Source organism: Oncorhynchus gorbuscha, linkage group LG10 (assembly GCF_021184085.1).
Source record: "Oncorhynchus gorbuscha isolate QuinsamMale2020 ecotype Even-year linkage group LG10, OgorEven_v1.0, whole genome shotgun sequence".
Classification (NCBI taxonomy): domain Eukaryota; kingdom Metazoa; phylum Chordata; class Actinopteri; order Salmoniformes; family Salmonidae; genus Oncorhynchus; species Oncorhynchus gorbuscha.
Genome location: NC_060182.1, coordinates 95357656 through 95376613, shown reverse-complemented (window position 1 = coordinate 95376613; position 18958 = coordinate 95357656). Strand labels below are relative to the sequence as shown.

Genomic DNA, 18958 nt, shown 5'->3' with positions numbered 1-18958 from the left:
CGCATCATTTCATACTGTACTAATTGAGTTTTACTCATATAAAGTTGAGGGGGGGGGAAAAAAAAAAGGTAGATTTACTTATTTTATTCTTAAAAAAAAAAAAATGTTACTCTGCGGTAATCTTCAATTCAATTCAAGGGCTTTATTGGCATGGGAAACATGTCGGCTTCAATTCAAGGAAATGCATGTGACTCTGGAACGCGCCCATTTGGTTCCACCCGGTGACGTCATAATTCGGGGCGTGTGCAGACTGTGCATTTCCCTTCGGGAGTTTTCGTACAGTAATTTTTAATCTCAACCTTGGTACATTCTTTTTTTTTTGTGTCTAACTTTAGGATTTGTTGAAAGACGTCCCTCTTTTTTTTTTTTGTTTGTCGAGGTAACGTTGAATAATCTAGCTACCGTACTTTTAAAACATGTCTTGATTGTACTTTGATCGTTGAACATTATAAATATGTCTAATCAGCTAGCTAGCTAGTGTTTGCTAGCTAGTTAACTATGTAAGTGTACATCGAGCCACTAGCTTCTAGCTTTCTGCATGTGTGCAACACTAACCAGCCTGTAATCCATGGAGTTGAATAAAAAGCTTATAGCTAGGTAGCTTGTGATAGCTAGCCAGCTAACTAGCTACTTCAGCCTGTTATATGTCAAGTGATGGTCTAATGGTTAGCTTCAGACCTAACAACTTTATATTACCCCCATTACCTTTCAGGACATGGATTTCTCGGTGAGTTATTTTTGTCAATCAAGTTTATCATCAATGTATACCTTTTATTTAAGCTGGTAAATGTGTTGGTGGACGATCATGGTACCAATGAAAGTTCCTTTCTGGTATGCAGCTGGCAGATGCCATAGCGGACGATGTCCCGGGCCAAGCTGAGAAAGCGAGTAACCCCAACCCAGCCGCCCCTCCTCCTCCCACTAACCCAGGATGGCCTGGTGCAGCTCCTGGAGCCCCAACACAGCCCTCTGCTCCTGGGGGATTCCCTGGGGGGCCACAGTCTGGTCCAGGGGCCCCAGGGCAGTACCCTGGAAGCCAAGGACCGTTCTCTTCTGGTCCCGGAGCCCCAGGGCAGTATCCTGGAGCTCCCTCTGCCCCCGGTGGGTTCCCGCCCGGACCAGGGGTACCGGGACAGTACCCAGCCGGGCCCGGAGCACCGGGACAGTACCCAGCCGGGCCCGGAGCACCGGGACAGTACCCAGCCGGGCCCGGAGCACCTGGACAGTACCCAGCCGGGCCCGGAGCACCGGGACAGTTCCCTGGACAGTTCCCCCCTGGTGGGACCCCTGGTCATTTCCCTGGAGGCCCAATGCAGTACCCATCTGAACCCTTCCAGACTAGCCCTGGAGCACCCCCAGGACCCTATCCTAACGTGCCTTACCCAGGAGCCCAGCCTGGTGGGGGGATGTATGGGCCTGGAGGTCCAGGAGCTGCCTTCCCCCCTGGAGGAGGCACCTTTCCTGGGTTCCCTGGTGGGGCCTTCCCTCCAATCCCCCCTGGATCATGGAGTCCTGGGGGCGGTGGAGTTTTCCCTCCCCAGCCCGGTCACCCTGGCTCTTTCGGTCCAGGTCCCATGGGACCATACGGGGGATCGGCAGCTCCAGGAGGCATGTTGGTGAGTAAATACATGATTTTAAAACACTACACATTTGCATTCTAGCCTTGTGTGATCATCCCGATCTCACCAGCTTACACTGAGTGCAATGGTCAGGATGGTGGATCAGGCTAAGGATTTGCTGGGGGGAAAAAATGATGTTGATATTCTAGATACTGCAATAGCATTATATTGGTCTGAGGGCTATGTTTTAGTGTCACTACTGACCACTCTGGACGTGGTAACTAATAATAACAATTGATTGGATTTATATGGTGCTTTTCCAGTGCAGTAATTAGGGTGAAGTACTGTGGTATCTTTTAAAATGTGCACTTTTACATTAGATATGTTGATAAGACAGTTCACACCTGTTATTGTATTATTCCGGAGACACTTCCGGTAGTGCATCTGATGATGACGACATGTCAGGTATATATAACGTCTGTTTCAGCCGGTGCCGTACGAACTGCCTCTCCATGCTGGCATCATGTCCAGGCTGTTGATCACCATTGTAGGGGAACCCATTGTTGGAGGAGAAAGGTAGGTACTCACACACACACCATTCATCCATCCATTCATGAATTAATCCATTCATTTATCTGTTCATTCATTCATTCATTTGCACATTCATTCCGCTCCTTGGTCTTTATGTACAGCTCCTTCAGCAAGTATTCAGACCTCTTGACTATTTCCACATTTTGTTACGTTACAGCCTTATTCTAAAATGGATTCAATAAAAAAAAAACATCCTCATCAATCAGACACACAATACCCCATAATGACATCACAATACCCCATAATGACATCACAATACCCCATAATGACATCACAATACCCCATAATGACATCACAATACCCCATAATGACATCACAATACCCCATAATGATATCACAATATCCCATAATGACATCACAATATCCCATAATGACATCACAATATCCCATAATGACATCACAATACCCCATAATGACATCACAATATCCCATAATGACATCACAATATCCCATAATGACATCACAATATCCCATAATGACATCACAATACCCCATAATGACATCACAATATCCCATAATGACATCACAATATCCCATAATGACATCACAATATCCCATAATGACATCACAATATCCCATAATGACATCACAATACCCCATAATGACAAAGTGAAAACAGGTTTTTGGAAATGTTTGCAAATGTATTAAAAATTAAAAAAAACAGATATATCTTATTTACATAAGTATTCGGACCCTTTGCTATGAGACTCGAAATTGAGAGCAGATGCATCCTGTGTCCATTGATCATCCTTGAGATGTTTATACTTGATTGGAGTCCACCTGTGGTAAATTATATTTATTGGTGCAAAAACCAAGCCATGAGGTCAAAGGAATTGTCCGTACAGCTCCGAGACAACCCGATGGTCACTCTGACAGAGCTCCAGAGTTCCTCTGTGGAGATTGGAGAACCTTCCAGAAGGACAACCATCTCTGCAGCACCCCACCAATTATGTCTTAATGGTAGAGTGACCAGACGGAAGCCACTCCTCAGTAAAAGGCACATGATGGCCTGCTTGGAGTTTGTCAAAAGGCACCTAAAGACTTTCAGACCATGAGAAACAAGATTCTCTGGTATGATTAAACCAAGATTGAACTCTTTGGCCTGAATGCCAAGCGTCACGTCTTGAGGAAACCTGGCACCATCCCTACGGTGAAGTATGGTGGTGGCAGCATCATGCTGTGGGGATGTTTTTCAGCGGCAGGGACTGGGAGACTAGTCAGGATCAAGGCAAAGAGGAACAGAGGAAAGTGCAGAGAGATCCTTGATGAAAACCTGCTCCAGAGCACTCAGGACCTTAGACTGGGGCGAAGGTTCACCTTCCAACAGGACAACGATCCTAAGCACACTGGCAAGACAACGCAGGAGTGGCTTTGGGACAAGTCTCTGAATGTCTTTGAGTGGCCCAGCCAGAACCCAGACTTGAACCCAATCTAACATCTCTGGAGAGACCTGAAAATAGCTGTTCAGCGACGCTCCCCATCCAACCTGACAGAGCTTGAGAGGATCTGCAGAGAAGAATGGGAAAAACACCCCAAATACAGGTGTGTCAAGCCTGTATCGTCATACCCAAGAATACTGAAGGCTGTAATCACTGCCAAAGGTGCTTCAACAAAGTACTGAGTAAAGGGTCTGAATACTCTTGTAAATGTGATATTTCAGTTTAATTTATTTGATAAATGAGCTAAAATGTCTGAAACCTGTTTTTGCTTTATCATTATCGGGTATTGTGTGTAGATTGATGAGGGGGCCAAAAAATATTTAATCTGTTTTAGAATAAGGCTGTAATGTATAATATAATGTGGAAAAAGTCAAGGGGTCTGAATACTTTCCTAAGGCCCTGTATATCCATTCATACTCCTTATCTATAGTCAAATGCATGGTCTTTATGTATATTGGTGATGATAAATGAAAACATTTTTTTATTTTTTTATTCCAGGTTCCATGTTGACTTTTTAAAAGAAGAGGACGAGGAGGACGATGAAGAGGTTGTATTCCACCTCAACCCTCGTTTCTATGAACAACAGGTTGTCCGTAACTCCCACCTGGATGGGTGTTGGGGTCCAGAGGAGAGAGACGGAGGCTTCCCCTTCGTTCCTGGACAACGTTTTGAGGTACAGTAGGGTTCCCCTGGTGTTCCTGGACAGGGATGGGGTCCCCTGGTGTTTTGAGGTACAGTAGGGTTGGGGCAGAGCAGGGTTGGGGTCCCCTGGTGTTTTGAGGTACAGTATTGAGCAGGGAGGGTTGGTGTTTTGAGGTACAGTATTGAGCAGGGATGGGTTCCCCTGGTGTTGTTATGTGTGTAAAATGAGAAAGTCAACCATTACAAATAAAGTTTGTAAGTCGCTCTGGATAAGAGCGTCTGCTAAATGACGTAAATGTAAAGTAGTGACATTACTTATATAGATGTACTGTGACCTCAACTACAGATAATCACTTACCTATACTGTAAATTAAATGAATGACAATCTCTAATACATTTTTCTGACAAAGATCTGTCACTATTAAAGATTTTAAATTTTTAAAGTTCTGTATTTGAACACAAACAGTTATTTAATTTCTGAGTTGTTGTTATTGTGACTGCCCCCCCCCCCCTCCCTGCAGCTGAAGGTGCTAGTGGAAGAGGACTCGTTTAAAGTAGCCGTGGACGGGAACCATTGTCTGGAGTATGAGCACAGAGCCGGAGGGTTTGAGGACGTCACCCTGCTACGTGTGGTGGGGGATGTCACTCTCTACAGCGTGGCCCCAAGCATGATCTAACACTCCAGAGAGACTACCGCCCAGTCCCAAATGGCACCTCATTCCGATAGGCTCTTGTCAAAGAAAAGTAGTGCACTACATAGGGAATAAGGTGCCATAGGGCTCTGGTCAAAAGTAGTGCACTACATAGGGAATAAGGTGCCATAGGGCTCTGGTCAAAAGTAGTGCACTACATAGGGAATAGGGTGCCATTTGGGATGTAAAGTCCAGTTCACTTCACCTGACTGACACTGTGGCCAATGATCTGGATGGGGGCGGTGCAGCTCACATACCTCTTTTCACACTACCGTGCTGAACCAAACTGCTAGCTAGCATGGTTCCAGCAGCTGTGGCGGATGGGTAACCAGGCCCGGCTCGGTTTAGCTCCGTGGTGTGAAAAGCCCTACACAGCATGTCCTGTAGGCTATAGGTAAAAAAAAAAAAAAAGAGATCTAATTATTTGACTGTGTCATTTAAAACGTGGTAGTAATCTATACAAACGAGGGCAAGGAACTAGGCTATGTAACGGTATCGGAGAAGGAGGTATCTGCTTTTTAACGGCAGTTCTAGGGAACGTAACCATATTTATTCTGCATGAAATGTCTCAAGGACAAAGGGGGGCGTGTCCTTTTAGCATTTCACAATGTTGTCATGACGGCAGCAAAGTAGACTGTATATTGTTTTTGTATGTCTATAATTACAAATGAGCCTTTCAGGGTTATGATGCATGTTGTGTGTGTAACCAATGGACTGAACATCCGTGTAGCTTTTGCTTTGAAACACTTTATTCTGTTGCAATGCTGTCTGCAAGACTGAATGGACATGGACTAGAAGGATAGAGAGAGAGCCTCTGTGGACTGTAAACTGGTCTAGGGTTCATTTAGCCAAGATCGTAACATGTGTTTAGACATTTTACAGTATTAATCCTCTAGGTCTTGCCGATTTTTAAAGGTCCGTTAAATGTTATGAAGTAGTCAGATCTGCAGCTAAAATGAAACGTAAACTGTCGTAGCTAAATCAATGTATCACTTTGTAGATGTTACCAAAGACTTAAGTATTATTTTCAAAATGAAGTTTTGTCAATAAAGAATGAAGAGAGCTGATACATTCTATGACTAGTTATCAGTGGTTTCTTTTTCAGAAACTGCCTAGATGCTGATCTTGGGTCAGTTTGTGGATTTTACCCATTAAAGGATTCGGGGAGGAGAAGCTGATCCTAGATCTGTACCGGGTGGGGAAACCTGAGCGCTGATAGTTATGCCTTGTGATATTCTAATGAGCATTCATTCATAAGGAATACGCCCTGTGGATAGGCCAGGGGTGTAATCATTAGTTCTAAACGTTTTGCAATGGAAATCGTTCACTCCGAATGGAAAACGTTTTGCAAAAAAACTAGTTTCTATTGGACACATTTAGTTAGGTCCCGCTCCGTTTTGTCCTTTTGGTTCCTAGTGAATTACATCCCAGGTTGAGAACCACTGGTTGTTACAAGCTGTTTTTCCTTTTCTTTACGCATCGGGACACAGGGTCAATGCGCAAAATTATTACGCAGCATAATCTGGGTATCTGTGTTCAACACATGTTCAACATTCACCTTCTGCTACCCTTTCTGTCAAAGCCTTCGTTACGCATATAGTTTTGACGCATACCTTTAAATAAATCCAACGTACACACCACGCAGCGTGTCATTGGAAAATGTATGTCATTCTGGTGTGCCAAAAATACACTGTGTGTGTGTGTTAGGAGTAGTGGCTATAGTACATAACTCACTTGCATTGCACTTTTGGAAACCTCTTGTTTCCTGTGTGCACTTGACCGATAGAAACATTTCTGGTTGGTTCAATCAAAAGTCATGATAAGTAGAGCAGTAGATTGATGAGCCGTCTGGGAAGTGTAGTTCATCAGAGGGTAGGAAGAGGACGAGGCAGGCAGAGAGACACACACAACTCCTGCATGAGTTCACCTTCACATTTATTAACTACCTCGCCCCTCTCCCCAAAAAACAGCTATTTAGCTTGGCCTTTGGGATTTCCTTACATCATGAACGGGTCAGCAAAGTATACTGCGCCTACAGTGCTGGGTGTACAGCTGAAAAGAGGACCACAAGGTAAGAAAATATCTCCTGACAGCTACCTAGCTAGCTAGCTTGCAAACTGATGGCCTGGCTAACTAGGTAGCTCAGCTGGCTTGTCTTTTATTTTTAAATTAAACTTTTGTCAACTTGGTATCTAATCTGGTCATTGCAAATAGGTTGCAACTTGAACTTGAATATTGAGTTTTCCACCTGTAGTTTACTGAGCCAAATGGAAATCGATCAAGCAACTAGTTAGCTAATGTTAGTTAGCTGATAGCCTCTTACTCATTCAATGTTGTCGCAATAGCATTTCTCAGCTAATCCGAAGTGACAATCCGATCCCTGTACGGTAGTATTAGTTACCTGTCCTACCCATATTTTAAGTCAGATTTTAGCCGTAAAAAGTGTCTGTACTTAACAAATCTTTGTCTCAGAACCATTTGTTCACAAGTTTTATGACATGACTTTACGACATTATTTATGACATGACTTTACGACATGACAAGAAGCCTGACTGCATGGAAGGGCATTTTTATAGGCTATTATTGGAGTGGTTATGATTGTACTTTGTCCCAAATAGATGCCAACATTGTAATCGGCAGACTTTCCATTCAGTCCACACTAGAGGTCGACTTCTAGTCCACATCTCTCAGGACCCGTCTGCAACATATACTACTGGCTGCATTACCATAGTTACATTGCCTTCCCCATAGAACTAGAAAGCTTTATATTTCTCTATGGCCTCTCCTTCTTTCAATATCCAGACAGTTATCAGTAGGCTGTTTAACTTTCACTTTCACTTACTGTACTCTTCTCCCCCCTTCCCTCTCTCTCCCCCTCCCCCTTCCCTCTCTCCTCCCCCTCTCTCCCTTCCCTCTCTCCTCCCCCTCTCTCCCTTCCCTCTCTCCTCCCCCTCTCTCCCTTCCCTCTCTCCTCCCCCTCTCTCCCTTCCCTCTATCTCCTCCCCCTCTCTCCCTTCCCTCTCTCCTCCCCCCCTCTCCTTCCCCTCTCCTCCCCCCTCTCCCTTCCCTCTCTCCCCCCCCTCTCTCCCTCTCCCCCCCCTCTCACTCCCCTCCCCCTCTCTCCCTTCCCCCCTCTCTCCTCCCCTCTCCCCCCTCTCCCTTCCTCTCCCCCCTCTCTCCTTCCCTCTCTCCCTTCCCTCCCCCTCTCATCGCCCCTCTGTCCTCCCCCTCTCCTTCCCTCTGTCCTCCCCCTCTCCCTCTCTCTTCCCCCTCTTCCCTCTCTTCACCCCCTCCCCCTCTCTTCACCCCCTTCCCCCTCTCTTCACCCCCCATCTCCCTCCTTCCCCCCTCTCGCTTCCCTCTCTTCACCCCCTCTCTTCTTCCCCCCTGTCGCTTCCCCTCTCTCACCCCCCTCTCGCTTCCCTCTCTTCACCCCCTGTCGCTTCCCTCTCTTCACCCCCCCCTGTCGCTTCCCTCTCTTCACCCCCCCTGTCGCTTCCCTCTCTTCACCCCCTCTCTCGCTTCCCTCTCTTCACCCCCTCTCTCGCTTCCCTCTCTCTCACACTCTCTCTCTCACTGCCTCTCTCTCTCCAGGTCTGGGGTTTAACATTGTGGGAGGTCTGGACCAGCAGTATGTTCTGAATGACAGTGGGATCTATGTGGCCAAAATCAAACAGAATGGCGCTGCAGCGTTGGATGGAAGATTACAAGAAGGAGACAAGATATTGGCGGTAAAGATAAAGATGGACTTTCAATTTTTGAGTTTGTCAAGCAGAAAACCTTGCCCCCATTAGCTCAATCACTAGAGAGCCAACTAGTTTGGGGAGCAGAAAACCTCGCCCCCATTAGCTCAACCACTAGAGAGCCAACTAGTGGACTAGTTTGGGGAGCAGAAAACCTCGCCCCCATTAGCTCAACCACTAGAGAGCCAACTAGTGGACTAGTTTGGGAGCAGAAAACCTCGCCCCATTAGCTCAACCGCTAGAGAGCCGACTAGTGGACTAGTTTGGGGAGCAGAGGGGTTAGGAGGAGGAATGTGATGTTTGAATCGATAGACTATATTTGATTAATTTATTTATCTGGGGAAAATGTGTATTATGCTTGAGGTTTTAGCCATCTACTGCAGAAGACTCCAGTCTTATCTCTGGAAGGGAGATCCTAAATGAACTTATCGTGGTACAGTCTACTTTAGGCCTAGTATTTGATCACATTAGTATGTATTAAGCTCTGTTTTGTCTTTATGTAGATAAATGGCCACAAGCTGGAGAACCTGTCACACAGTGCTGCTGTGGAGCTCTTCAGGTCAGCAGGAGAGGATGTGCAGCTACGAGTACAGCAGAGGGTGAGTGGGGGCTCCTTTTTCACTCGTCTGGACCTTCTCAATCCGCCTGGGGCGGCAGCGTAGTCTAGTGGTTAGTGTAGAGGCGGCAGGGTAGCCTAGTGGTTAGAGTGTAGAGGCGGCAGGGTAGCCTAGTGGTTAGAGTGGTTAGTGGTTAGAGTGGAGGGGCGGCAGGGTAGCCTAGTGGTTAGAGTGGAGGGGCGGCAGGGTAGCCTAGTGGTTAGAGTGGAGGGGCGGCAGGGTAGCCTAGTGGTTAGAGTGGAGGGGCGGCAGGGTAGCCTAGTGGTTAGAGTGGAGCAGGGTAGCCTAGTGGTTAGAGTGGTTGGAGGGGGCAGGGTAGCCTAGTGGTTAGAGTGGAGGGGCGGCAGGGTAGCCTAGTGGTTTAGGGTAGCCTAGTGGTTAGAGTGGAGGGCGGCAGGGTAGCCTAGTGGTTAGAGTGGAGGGGCGGCAGGGTAGCCTAGTGGTTAGAGTTAGCCTAGTGGTTAGAGTGGAGGGGCGGCAGGGTAGCCTAGTGGTTAGAGTGGAGGGGCGGCAGGGTAGCCTAGTGGTTCGAGCGTTGGACTCGTAACCGGAAGGTTGCAAGTTCAAACCCCCGAGCTGACATGGTACAAGTCTGTCGTTCTGCCCCTGAACAGGCAGTTAACCCACTGTTCCCAGGCCGTCATTCAAAATAATAAAACCTTCCCCGTTTCACTTTTCGTTCCTATTGAACACACTCTGATGTGTTGTAACATGTCACTTTGTTGCCAGTGAAGTAGTCCCTCTTTCCCAACAGCCCACCATGGTCATGAATGGTCCCCCCAGTTCCAGACCTGACGGGGGCTCGTCTGTCTCCTCCTTGGGAATACTTGTGGCCGTCCTGGGAGCTGCTGCAGCCGTTACTGTCCTCTTCATGCGCTTCCAACCACAACTGAGGAGGCATTTTTAAACCTATGTATCTTTCTCCTCCAATGCATTTTTAAAAGCAAAACCTAGGATTGAACCCCCCCCAAGAGAAAATATACAGCACCAGTGAAAAGTTTGAACTAATCTACTCATTCAAGGGTTTTTTTTCTTTATTTTGACTATTTTCTACATTGTAGTATAATAGTGAAGACATCAAAACTATGAAATGACACATGGTATCATGTAGTAACCAAAAAAGTGTTAAACCAATCAAAATATATTTTAGATTCTTCAAAGTAGTCACCCTTTGCCTTGTCAGCTTTGCACACTCTTGGCATTCTCTCAACTAGCTTAACCTGGAATGGTTTTCCATCATTCTTGAAGGAGTTCCCACATATGCTGAGCACTTGTTGGCTGCTTTTCCTTCACATCCCAAACCATCTCAATTGGGTTGAGGTCGGGTGATTGTGGAGACCATGTCATCTGATCCATCACTAAGGAGAGTGATGGATCAGATGACCTGGTCTCCACAATCACCCGACCTCAACCCAATTGAGATGGTCAAATAGCCCTTACGCAGCCTGGAGGTGTGTTGGGTCATTGTCCTGATGAAAAGCAAATGATCGTCCCACTAAGCGCAAACCAGATGGGATGGCGTATCGCTGCAGAATGCTGTGCTAGCCATGCTGTTTAAGTGTGCCTTGGATTCTAAAAAAAATAGGGTCATCAGCAAAGCACCACACCTCCTCCTCCTCCATGCTTCACGGTGGGAACCACACATACGGAGATCATCCGTTCACCTGCTCTGCATCTCACAAAGACACAGCGGTTGGTCTAATGTCCATTGCTTGTGTTTCTTGGCCCAAACAAGTCTCTTCTTCTTATTATTGGTGTCCTTTAGTAGTGGTTTCTTTACAGCAATTCCACCATGAAGGCCTGATTCACGCAGTCTCCTCTGAACAGTTGATGTTGAGATGTGTCTGTTACTTGAACTCTGAAGCATTTATTTGGGCTGTAATTTCTAAGGCTGGTGACTCTAATGAACTTATCCTCTGCAGCAGAGGTAACTCTGGGTCTTCCTTTCCTGTGGCGGTCCTCATGACAGCCAGGTATCTCTAATGAACTTATCCTCTGCAGCAGAGGTAACTCTGGGTCTTCCTTTCCTGTGGCGGTCCTCATGGGAGCCAGTTTCATCATAGAGCTCGATGGTTTTTGCGACTGCATTTGAAACTTTCAAAGTTCTTGAAGTTTTCCAGATTGACTGACATTCATGTCTTAAAGTAATGATGGACTGTTGTTTCTCTTTGCTTCATTTGAGCTGTTCTTGCCATAATGTAGACTTGGTTTTTTACCAAATAGGGCTACCTTCTGTGTACCACCACTACCATATCACAACATAACTGATTTGCTCAAATGCATTAAGAAGGAAAGAAATTTCACAAATCAACTTTTAACAAGGCACACCTGTTTAATTGAAAAGCATTCCTCATGAATCTGGTTAAGAGAATCCCAAAGAGTGTGCAAAGCTGTCATCAAGGCAAAGAGTGACTGTCTTTGAATAATTTAAAATATAAAATTTATGTTGATTTAAGTTTATTTTTAAAAAAAATTCAAGAAATGTTTGGTAACGACATGAATCCATGTGTTATTTCATAGTTTTGATGTCTTCACTATTATTCTACAATGTAGAAAATAGTCAAAATAAGGAAAAACCCTGGAAAGAGTAGGTGTGTCCAAACTTTTGACTGGTACTGTATATACATATATTTTTTTTGTGATTACCAAAATGCTAAACTTGACTTTCTTGCTACAGGTATAAATAACACCGACTAGATAATGAGAACTTTGTAATTGTACAAATAAATTAAAAAGATGTGCGCATGGCATTCCCTCTGCTGTGCAGAGCTGTGCTCCTCAGACAGAAGGACTTGGCTTATTTATCCCAAAGATATCGTTCTCTGTCAGGATAGAGATTTATTTGTAGAGTTTTCTAGGTCAGAGGTTGAGCCTGACTCACTCAAGGGGCCTGCCTGCTCACCAGTTTCCTGTTCTTACAGGGTGTTTTTGGAAACTGAAAGGCCATGTTGTGTTCAGTCACTCAGAGTAGCCTTTGTAACTGAATGGCTGATCTGTTTTTTTTGGTGAGACAGTAGGCTGAGAACTCACTGGTACACTGTGTTTTGATTTGTCCGTCTGTACAGATGCAAATTAGCTGTGTGTTTTGATTTGTCCGTCTGTACAGATGCAAATTAGCTTTGTGTTTTGATTTGTCCGTCTGTACAGATGCAAATTAGCTCTGTGTTTTGATTTGTCCGTCTGTACAGATGCAAATTAGCTGTGTGTTTTGATTTGTCCGTCTATACAGATGCAAATTAGCTGTGTGTTTTGATTTGTCCGTCTGTACAGATGCAAATTAGCTGTGTGTTTTGATTTGTCCGTCTGTACAGATGCAAATTAGCTCTGTGTTTTGATTTGTCCGTCTGTACAGATGCAAATTAGCTCTGTTTTGATTTGTCCGTCTGTACAGATGCAAATTAGCCCTGTGTTTTGATTTGTCCGTCTGTACAGATGCAAATTAGCCCTGTGTTTTGATTTGTCCGTCTGTACAGATGCAAATTAGCCCTGTGTTTTGATTTCATAATTCTTATGTTTATGTTTTGTCCCTCCTGTGGTTAAAATGTCTCTATAATTGTACCAGAATCATTTCAGGTTGAGTAGCTCTATATGTGTAAAGATAACATTTGAGCTTGTGGTGTTTGAGGTTGAGAGGTGGTTCAGACTCGTCACATTGAGGCTCGTGATGGATGTTGAATCAGTGATGTGTTGTGAACATAGTAGCCTAGTCTCAGATCTGCTGTCTCATTCTGTAGCCTGGTCTCAGATCTGCTGTCTCATTCTATAGCCTGGTCTCAGATCTGCTGTCTCATTCTGTAGCCTGGTCTCAGATCTGCTGTCTCATTCTATAGCCTGGTCTCAGATCTGCTGTCTCATTCTATAGCCTGGTCTCAGATCTGCTGTCTCATTCTATAGCCTGGTCTCAGATCTGCTGTCTCATTCTATAGCCTGGTCTCAGATCTGCTCTCTCATTCTATAGCCTGGTCTCAGATCTGCTGTCTCATTCTATAGCCTGGTCTCAGATCTGTTTGTGCTCTTGCCTACTCCACTGCTGTCCCTATCAAGACAAACTGTTTGGTGTGACAAGGAGTTGACATGATGGCACAAACTGGCATCATCAGGCTACTATATAAATCAGGCGTCTCATTAGAATGTACAGTGATGACGGTTATGCTGTCCCTGTTGTAAAGTAGGAGAGACATGTTTTATATCTGTCTGGACTATGTCACTAATGTGTGTCCCTAAAAGAGAAATGTTATTTTAAATGTTTCCAGGTTCACATTGAGGCTTGTGTTATTTGTTAATCTAACGAACATTTTTTAAATTATTATTTTCTGTTAATCTAATCCATGTGGTGTGCATCACTTACACATTAACAGCAGCGAATAGTTTTTATGGAAAAAGGGACAATTATCGCTTTATCTACTTTAGTATTGTTTGCAAAGAAGGAAAACAAAATGATGTGACTTTCAAACAAATATGACTTTTAAAACAGACAGTTTGATGCTGTTTTGAAAGCCATATGAAGCCTTTCATTTAATCCTAAAGGCCCGATGCTGCCACCTAGTGGATGTTTAGCAGTCCTGCAGCTCATCCAATCACTAATGGAGGGGTGGATTGTGTAGAAATCCTTTTTTTTTTTTTGTCATAATTAGCACCCTATTCCCTAAGTAGTGCACTACTTTTGACCAGAGTCCTATGTAGAGAATAGGGTGCCATTTGGGACTCAATCATGGTTGATGTTTAACATTTACATTCCATGTATTTTGTATTATCTGTATATAGGTGTGTGTCGTCACCCTACTGACCTTGTATGAAGCAAAAATAAGTACATTTTATATTATCCTACGAATGCCAATAAAGAGAGCTCAGGACAGTTGCACTTGGAGTAATGTCTGTTTCATGATGATCGGGGGGTCTTGTTGGATTGGCGTCGTGCACCAGCGTGAATCATTGTCATGTACATTTTAGACTGTTCAAGCGTCTCCTCGGAAACGAGCCTGGAGTCGGGACACCCAACTGGGTTGCTAGCCAGCCGCTGAGTTGGAGCCAATTGATGTACAGGCTATATAATCATTCGGTATATAGGCCTCTGGTTGGCCCAGGCTATTGGGACACTTGACTGTGTGTTTACTTGAGTATAGAATATCACCTCTCAAATGGCATTGATTTGATTGAATTGATCGATTACTGTGGTCTTATAACCTTTCTGGGTTTACACTTCTCTACACACTGTCCATTAAACAATTTATCAAGCTAGAATGAAAATAGATGAAATGTCAGCAGAAATAAGCTGCCCTGTTCCATGTTTGTTTCTATGTCAACATTTGAAGGTGTTTCCAGGGCTATTTCTTGCATAATTAATTCTACAGACAAAAAAAAAAGATTCCACCATCTGTCGCCATTTCCTGTTTACGTTAAGCCCCATGTCATGACTTTTTAACTGCGTCAGGTAAATTAATCCGCTTTTAAACGGTTGGATGGAAACCTGGTTACTTCAGAGATTACAGTAATTCAGTGTACAGCCATTCAGAGATTACAGTCATTCAGAGATTACAGTCATTCAGTGTAGTCATTCAGTGCATTCAGAGATTACAGTCATTCAGTGAACAGTCATTCCAACTGTTTTCAGTGCACTAGTATGTCTCTGAGTCAACAGTATCTCTTCTGTTCCACAGTAAAGTTCACCTGATTCAGTTTCGTACGGTACAAATTCATTGTCAAGGTTTCATTTAATCAAAAGCTGAACAATACCAGACCAAACACATCGGTCTAGAATAGTGTATGTTAAATTAAAATTATTATTATTATTATTATTTTATTTATTTTACCTTTATTTAACCAGGTAGGCCAGTTGAGAAGACCTTTATTTAACCAGGTAGGCCAGTTGAGAACACCTTTATTTAACCAGGTAGGCCAGTTGAGAAGACCTTTATTTAACCAGGTAGGCCAGTTGAGAACACCTTTATTTAACCAGGTAGGCCAGTTGAGAACACCTTTATTTAACCAGGTAGGCTAGTTGAGAAGACCTTTATTTAACCAGGTAGACTAGTTGAGAACACCTTTATTTAACCAGGTAGACTAGTTGAGAACACCTTTATTTAACCAGGTAGACTAGTTGAGAACACCTTTATTTAACCAGGTAGACTAGTTGAGAACACCTTTATTTAACCAGGTAGGCCAGTTGAGAACACCTTTATTTAACCAGGTAGGCCAGTTGAGAACACCTTTATTTAACCAGGTAGGCCAGTTGAGAACACCTTTATTTAACCAGGTAGGTTAGTTGAGAACACCTTTATTTAACCAGGTAGGCCAGTTGAGAACACCTTTATTTAACCAGGTAGGCCAGTTGAGAACACCTTTATTTAACCAGGTAGGCCAGTTGAGAACACCTTTATTTAACCAGGTAGACTAGTTGAGAACACCTTTATTTAACCAGGTAGGCCAGTTGAGAACACCTTTATTTAACCAGGTAGGCCAGTTGAGAACACCTTTATTTAACCAGGTAGGCCAGTTGAGAACACCTTTATTTAACCAGGTAGGTTAGTTGAGAACACCTTTATTTAACCAGGTAGGCCAGTTGAGAACACCTTTATTTAACCAGGTAGGCCAGTTGAGAACACATTACATTTACATTTAAGTCATTTAGCAGACGCTCTTATCCAGAGCGACTTACAAATTGGTGCATTCACCTTATGACATCCAGTGGAACAGTCACTTTACAATAGTGCATCTAAAACTTAAGGGGGGGGGGGTGAGAGGGATTACTTATCCTATCCTAGGTATTCCTTAAAGAGGTGGGGTTTCAGGTGTCTCCGGAAGGTGGTGATTGACTCCGCTGTCCTGGCGTCGTGAGGGAGTTTGTTCCACCATTGGGGGGCCAGGGCAGCGAACAGTTTTGACTGGGCTGAGCGGGAGCTGTACTTCCTCAGTGGTAGGGAGGCGAGCAGGCCAGAGGTGGATGAACGCAGTGCCCTTGTTTGGGTGTAGGGCCTGATCAGAGCCTGGAGGTACTGAGGTGCCGTTCCCCTCACAGCTCCGTAGGCACGCACCATGGTCTTGTAGCGGATGCGAGCTTCAACTGGAAGCCAGTGGAGAGAACGGAGGAGCGGGGTGACGTGAGAGAGCTTGGGAAGGTTGAACACCAGACGGGCTGCGGCGTTCTGGATGAGTTGAAGGGGTTTAATGGCACAGGCAGGGAGCCCAGCCAACAGCGAGTTGCAGTAATCCAGACGGGAGATGACAAGTGCCTGGATTAGGACCTGCGCCGCTTCCTGTGTGAGGCAGGGTTGTACTCTGCGGATGTTGTAGAGCATGAACCTACAGGAACGGGCCACCGCCTTGATGTTGGTTGAGAACGACAGGGTGTTGTCCAGGATCACGCCAAGGTTCTTGGCTCTCTGGGAGGAGGACACAATGGAGTTGTCAACTGTGATGGCGAGATCATGGAACGGGCAGTCCTTCCCCGGGAGGAAGAGCAGCTCCGTCTTGCCGAGGTTCAGCTTGAGGTGGTGATCAGTCATCCACACTGATATGTCTGCCAGACATGCAGAGATGCGATTCGCCACCTGGTCATCAGAAGGGGGAAAGGAGAAGATTAATTGTGTGTCGTCTGCATAGCAATGATAAGAGAGACCATGTGAGGTTATGACAGAGCCAAGTGACTTGGTGTATAGCGAGAATAGGAGAGGGCCAAGAACAGAGCCCTGGGGGACACCAGTGGTGAGAGCGCGTGGTGAGGAGACAGATTCTCGCCACGCCACCTGGTAGGAGCGACCTGTCAGGTAGGACGCAATCCAAGCGTGGGCCGCGCTGGAGATGCCCAACTCGGAGAGGGTGGAGAGGAGGATCTGATGGTTCACAGTATCGAAGGCAGCCGATAGATCTAGAAGGATGAGAGCAGAGGAGAGAGAGTTAGCTTTAGCAGTGCGGAGCGCCTCCGTGATACAGAGGAGAGCAGTCTCAGTTGAATGACTAGTCTTGAAACCTGACTGATTTGGATCAAGAAGGTCATTCAGAGAGAGATAGCGGGAGAGCTGGCCAAGGACGGCACGTTCAAGAGTTTTGGAGAGAAAAGAAAGAAGGGATACTGGTCTGTAATTGTTGACATCGGAGGGATCGAGTGTAGGTTTTTTCAGAAGGGGTGCAACTCTCGCTCTCTTGAAGACGGAAGGGACGTAGCCAGCGGTCAGGGATGAGTTGATGAGCGAGGTGAGGTAAGGGAGAAGGTCTCCGGAAATGGTCTGGAGAAGAGAGGAGGGGATAGGGTCAAGCGGGCAGGTTGTTGGGCGGCCGGCCGTCACAAGACGCGAGATTTCATCTGGAGAGAGAGGGGAGAAAGAGGTCAGAGCACAGGGTAGGGCAGTGTGAGCAGAACCAGCGGTGTCGTTTGACTTAGCAAACGAGGATCGGATGTCGTCGACCTTCTTTTCAAAATGGTTGACGAAGTCATCTGCAGAGAGGGAGGAGGGGGGGGGAGGATTCAGGAGGGAGGAGAAGGTGGCAAAGAGCTTCCTAGGGTTAGAGGCAGATGCTTGGAATTTAGCGTAAAGTAATAAATAGTAATAGGATAAAGTAATCCTTCTCACCCCCCCCCCCCTTAAAATATTTAGATGCACTATTGTAAAGTGGTTGTTCCACTGGATGTCATAAGGTGAATGCACCAATTTGTAAGTCGCTCTGGATAAGAGCGTCTGCTAAATGACTTAAATGTAAATGTAAATGTAGCGTGGTAGAAAGTGGCTTTAGCAGCAGAGACAGAGGAGGAAAATGTAGAGAGGAGGGAGTGAAAGGATGCCAGGTCCGCAGGGAGGCGAGTTTTCCTCCATTTCCGCTCGGCTGCCCGGAGCCCTGTTCTGTGAGCTCGCAATGAGTCATCGAGCCACGGAGCGGGAGGGGAGGACCGAGCCGGCCTGGAGGATAGGGGACATAGAGAGTCAAGGGATGCAGAGAGGGAGGAGAGGAGGGTTGAGGAGGCAGAATCAGGAGATAGGTGGGAGAAGGTTTGAGCGGAGGGAAGAGATGATAGGATGGAAGAGGAGAGAGTAGCGGGGGAGAGAGAGCGAAGGTTGGGACGGCGCGATACCATCCGAGTAGGGGCAGTGTGGGAGGTGTTGGATGAGAGCGAGAGGGAAAAGGATACAAGGTAGTGGTCGGAGACTTGGAGGGAGTTGCAATGAGGTTAGTGGAAGAACAGCATCTAGTAAAGATGAGGTCGAGCGTATTGCCTGCCTTGTGAGTAGGGGGGGAAGGTGAGAGGGTGAGGTCAAAAGAGGAGAGGAGTGGAAAGAAGGAGGCAGAGAGGAAAGAGTCAAAGGTAGACGTGGGGAGGTTAAAGTCGCCCAGAACTGTGAGAGGTGAGCCGTCCTCGGGAAAGGAGCTTATCAAGGCATCAAGCTCATTGATGAACTCTCCGAGGGAACCTGGAGGGCGATAAATGATAAGGATGTTAAGCTTGAAAGGGCTAGTAACTGTGACAGCATGGAATTCAAAGGAGGCGATAGACAGATGGGTAAGGGGAGAAAGAGAGAATGACCACTTGGGAGAGATGAGGATCCCGGTGCCACCACCCCGCTGACCAGACGCTCTCGGGGTGTGCGAGAACACGTGGGCGGACGAAGAGAGAGCAGTAGGAGTAGCAGTGTTGTCTGTGGTGATCCATGTTTCCGTCAGTGCCAAGAAGTCGAGGGACTGGAG

The 18958-nt window shown here is 45.7% G+C and overlaps 2 protein-coding genes across 2 annotated transcripts; both read left to right on the top strand.

Moving 5' to 3' along the window:
• The first annotated feature begins 220 nt into the window (after positions 1-220).
• LOC124046792 (galectin-3-like) lies at positions 221-5999 on the top strand. The gene is made up of 6 exons (XM_046367546.1): positions 221-379; positions 713-727; positions 840-1616; positions 2047-2135; positions 4088-4262; positions 4753-5999. Exons 2-6 carry the CDS (start codon positions 716-718, stop codon positions 4906-4908), a joined length of 1209 nt encoding a protein of 402 aa, XP_046223502.1. The 5' UTR covers positions 221-379; positions 713-715; the 3' UTR covers positions 4909-5999.
• A 152-nt stretch (positions 6000-6151) lies between these two features.
• On the top strand, positions 6152-10410 carry LOC124046794 (synaptojanin-2-binding protein-like). Its single transcript, XM_046367550.1, has 4 exons — positions 6152-6994; positions 8518-8654; positions 9170-9265; positions 10038-10410. Exons 1-4 carry the CDS (start codon positions 6763-6765, stop codon positions 10188-10190), a joined length of 618 nt encoding a protein of 205 aa, XP_046223506.1. The 5' UTR covers positions 6152-6762; the 3' UTR covers positions 10191-10410.
• Positions 10411-18958: the final 8548 nt, after the last annotated feature.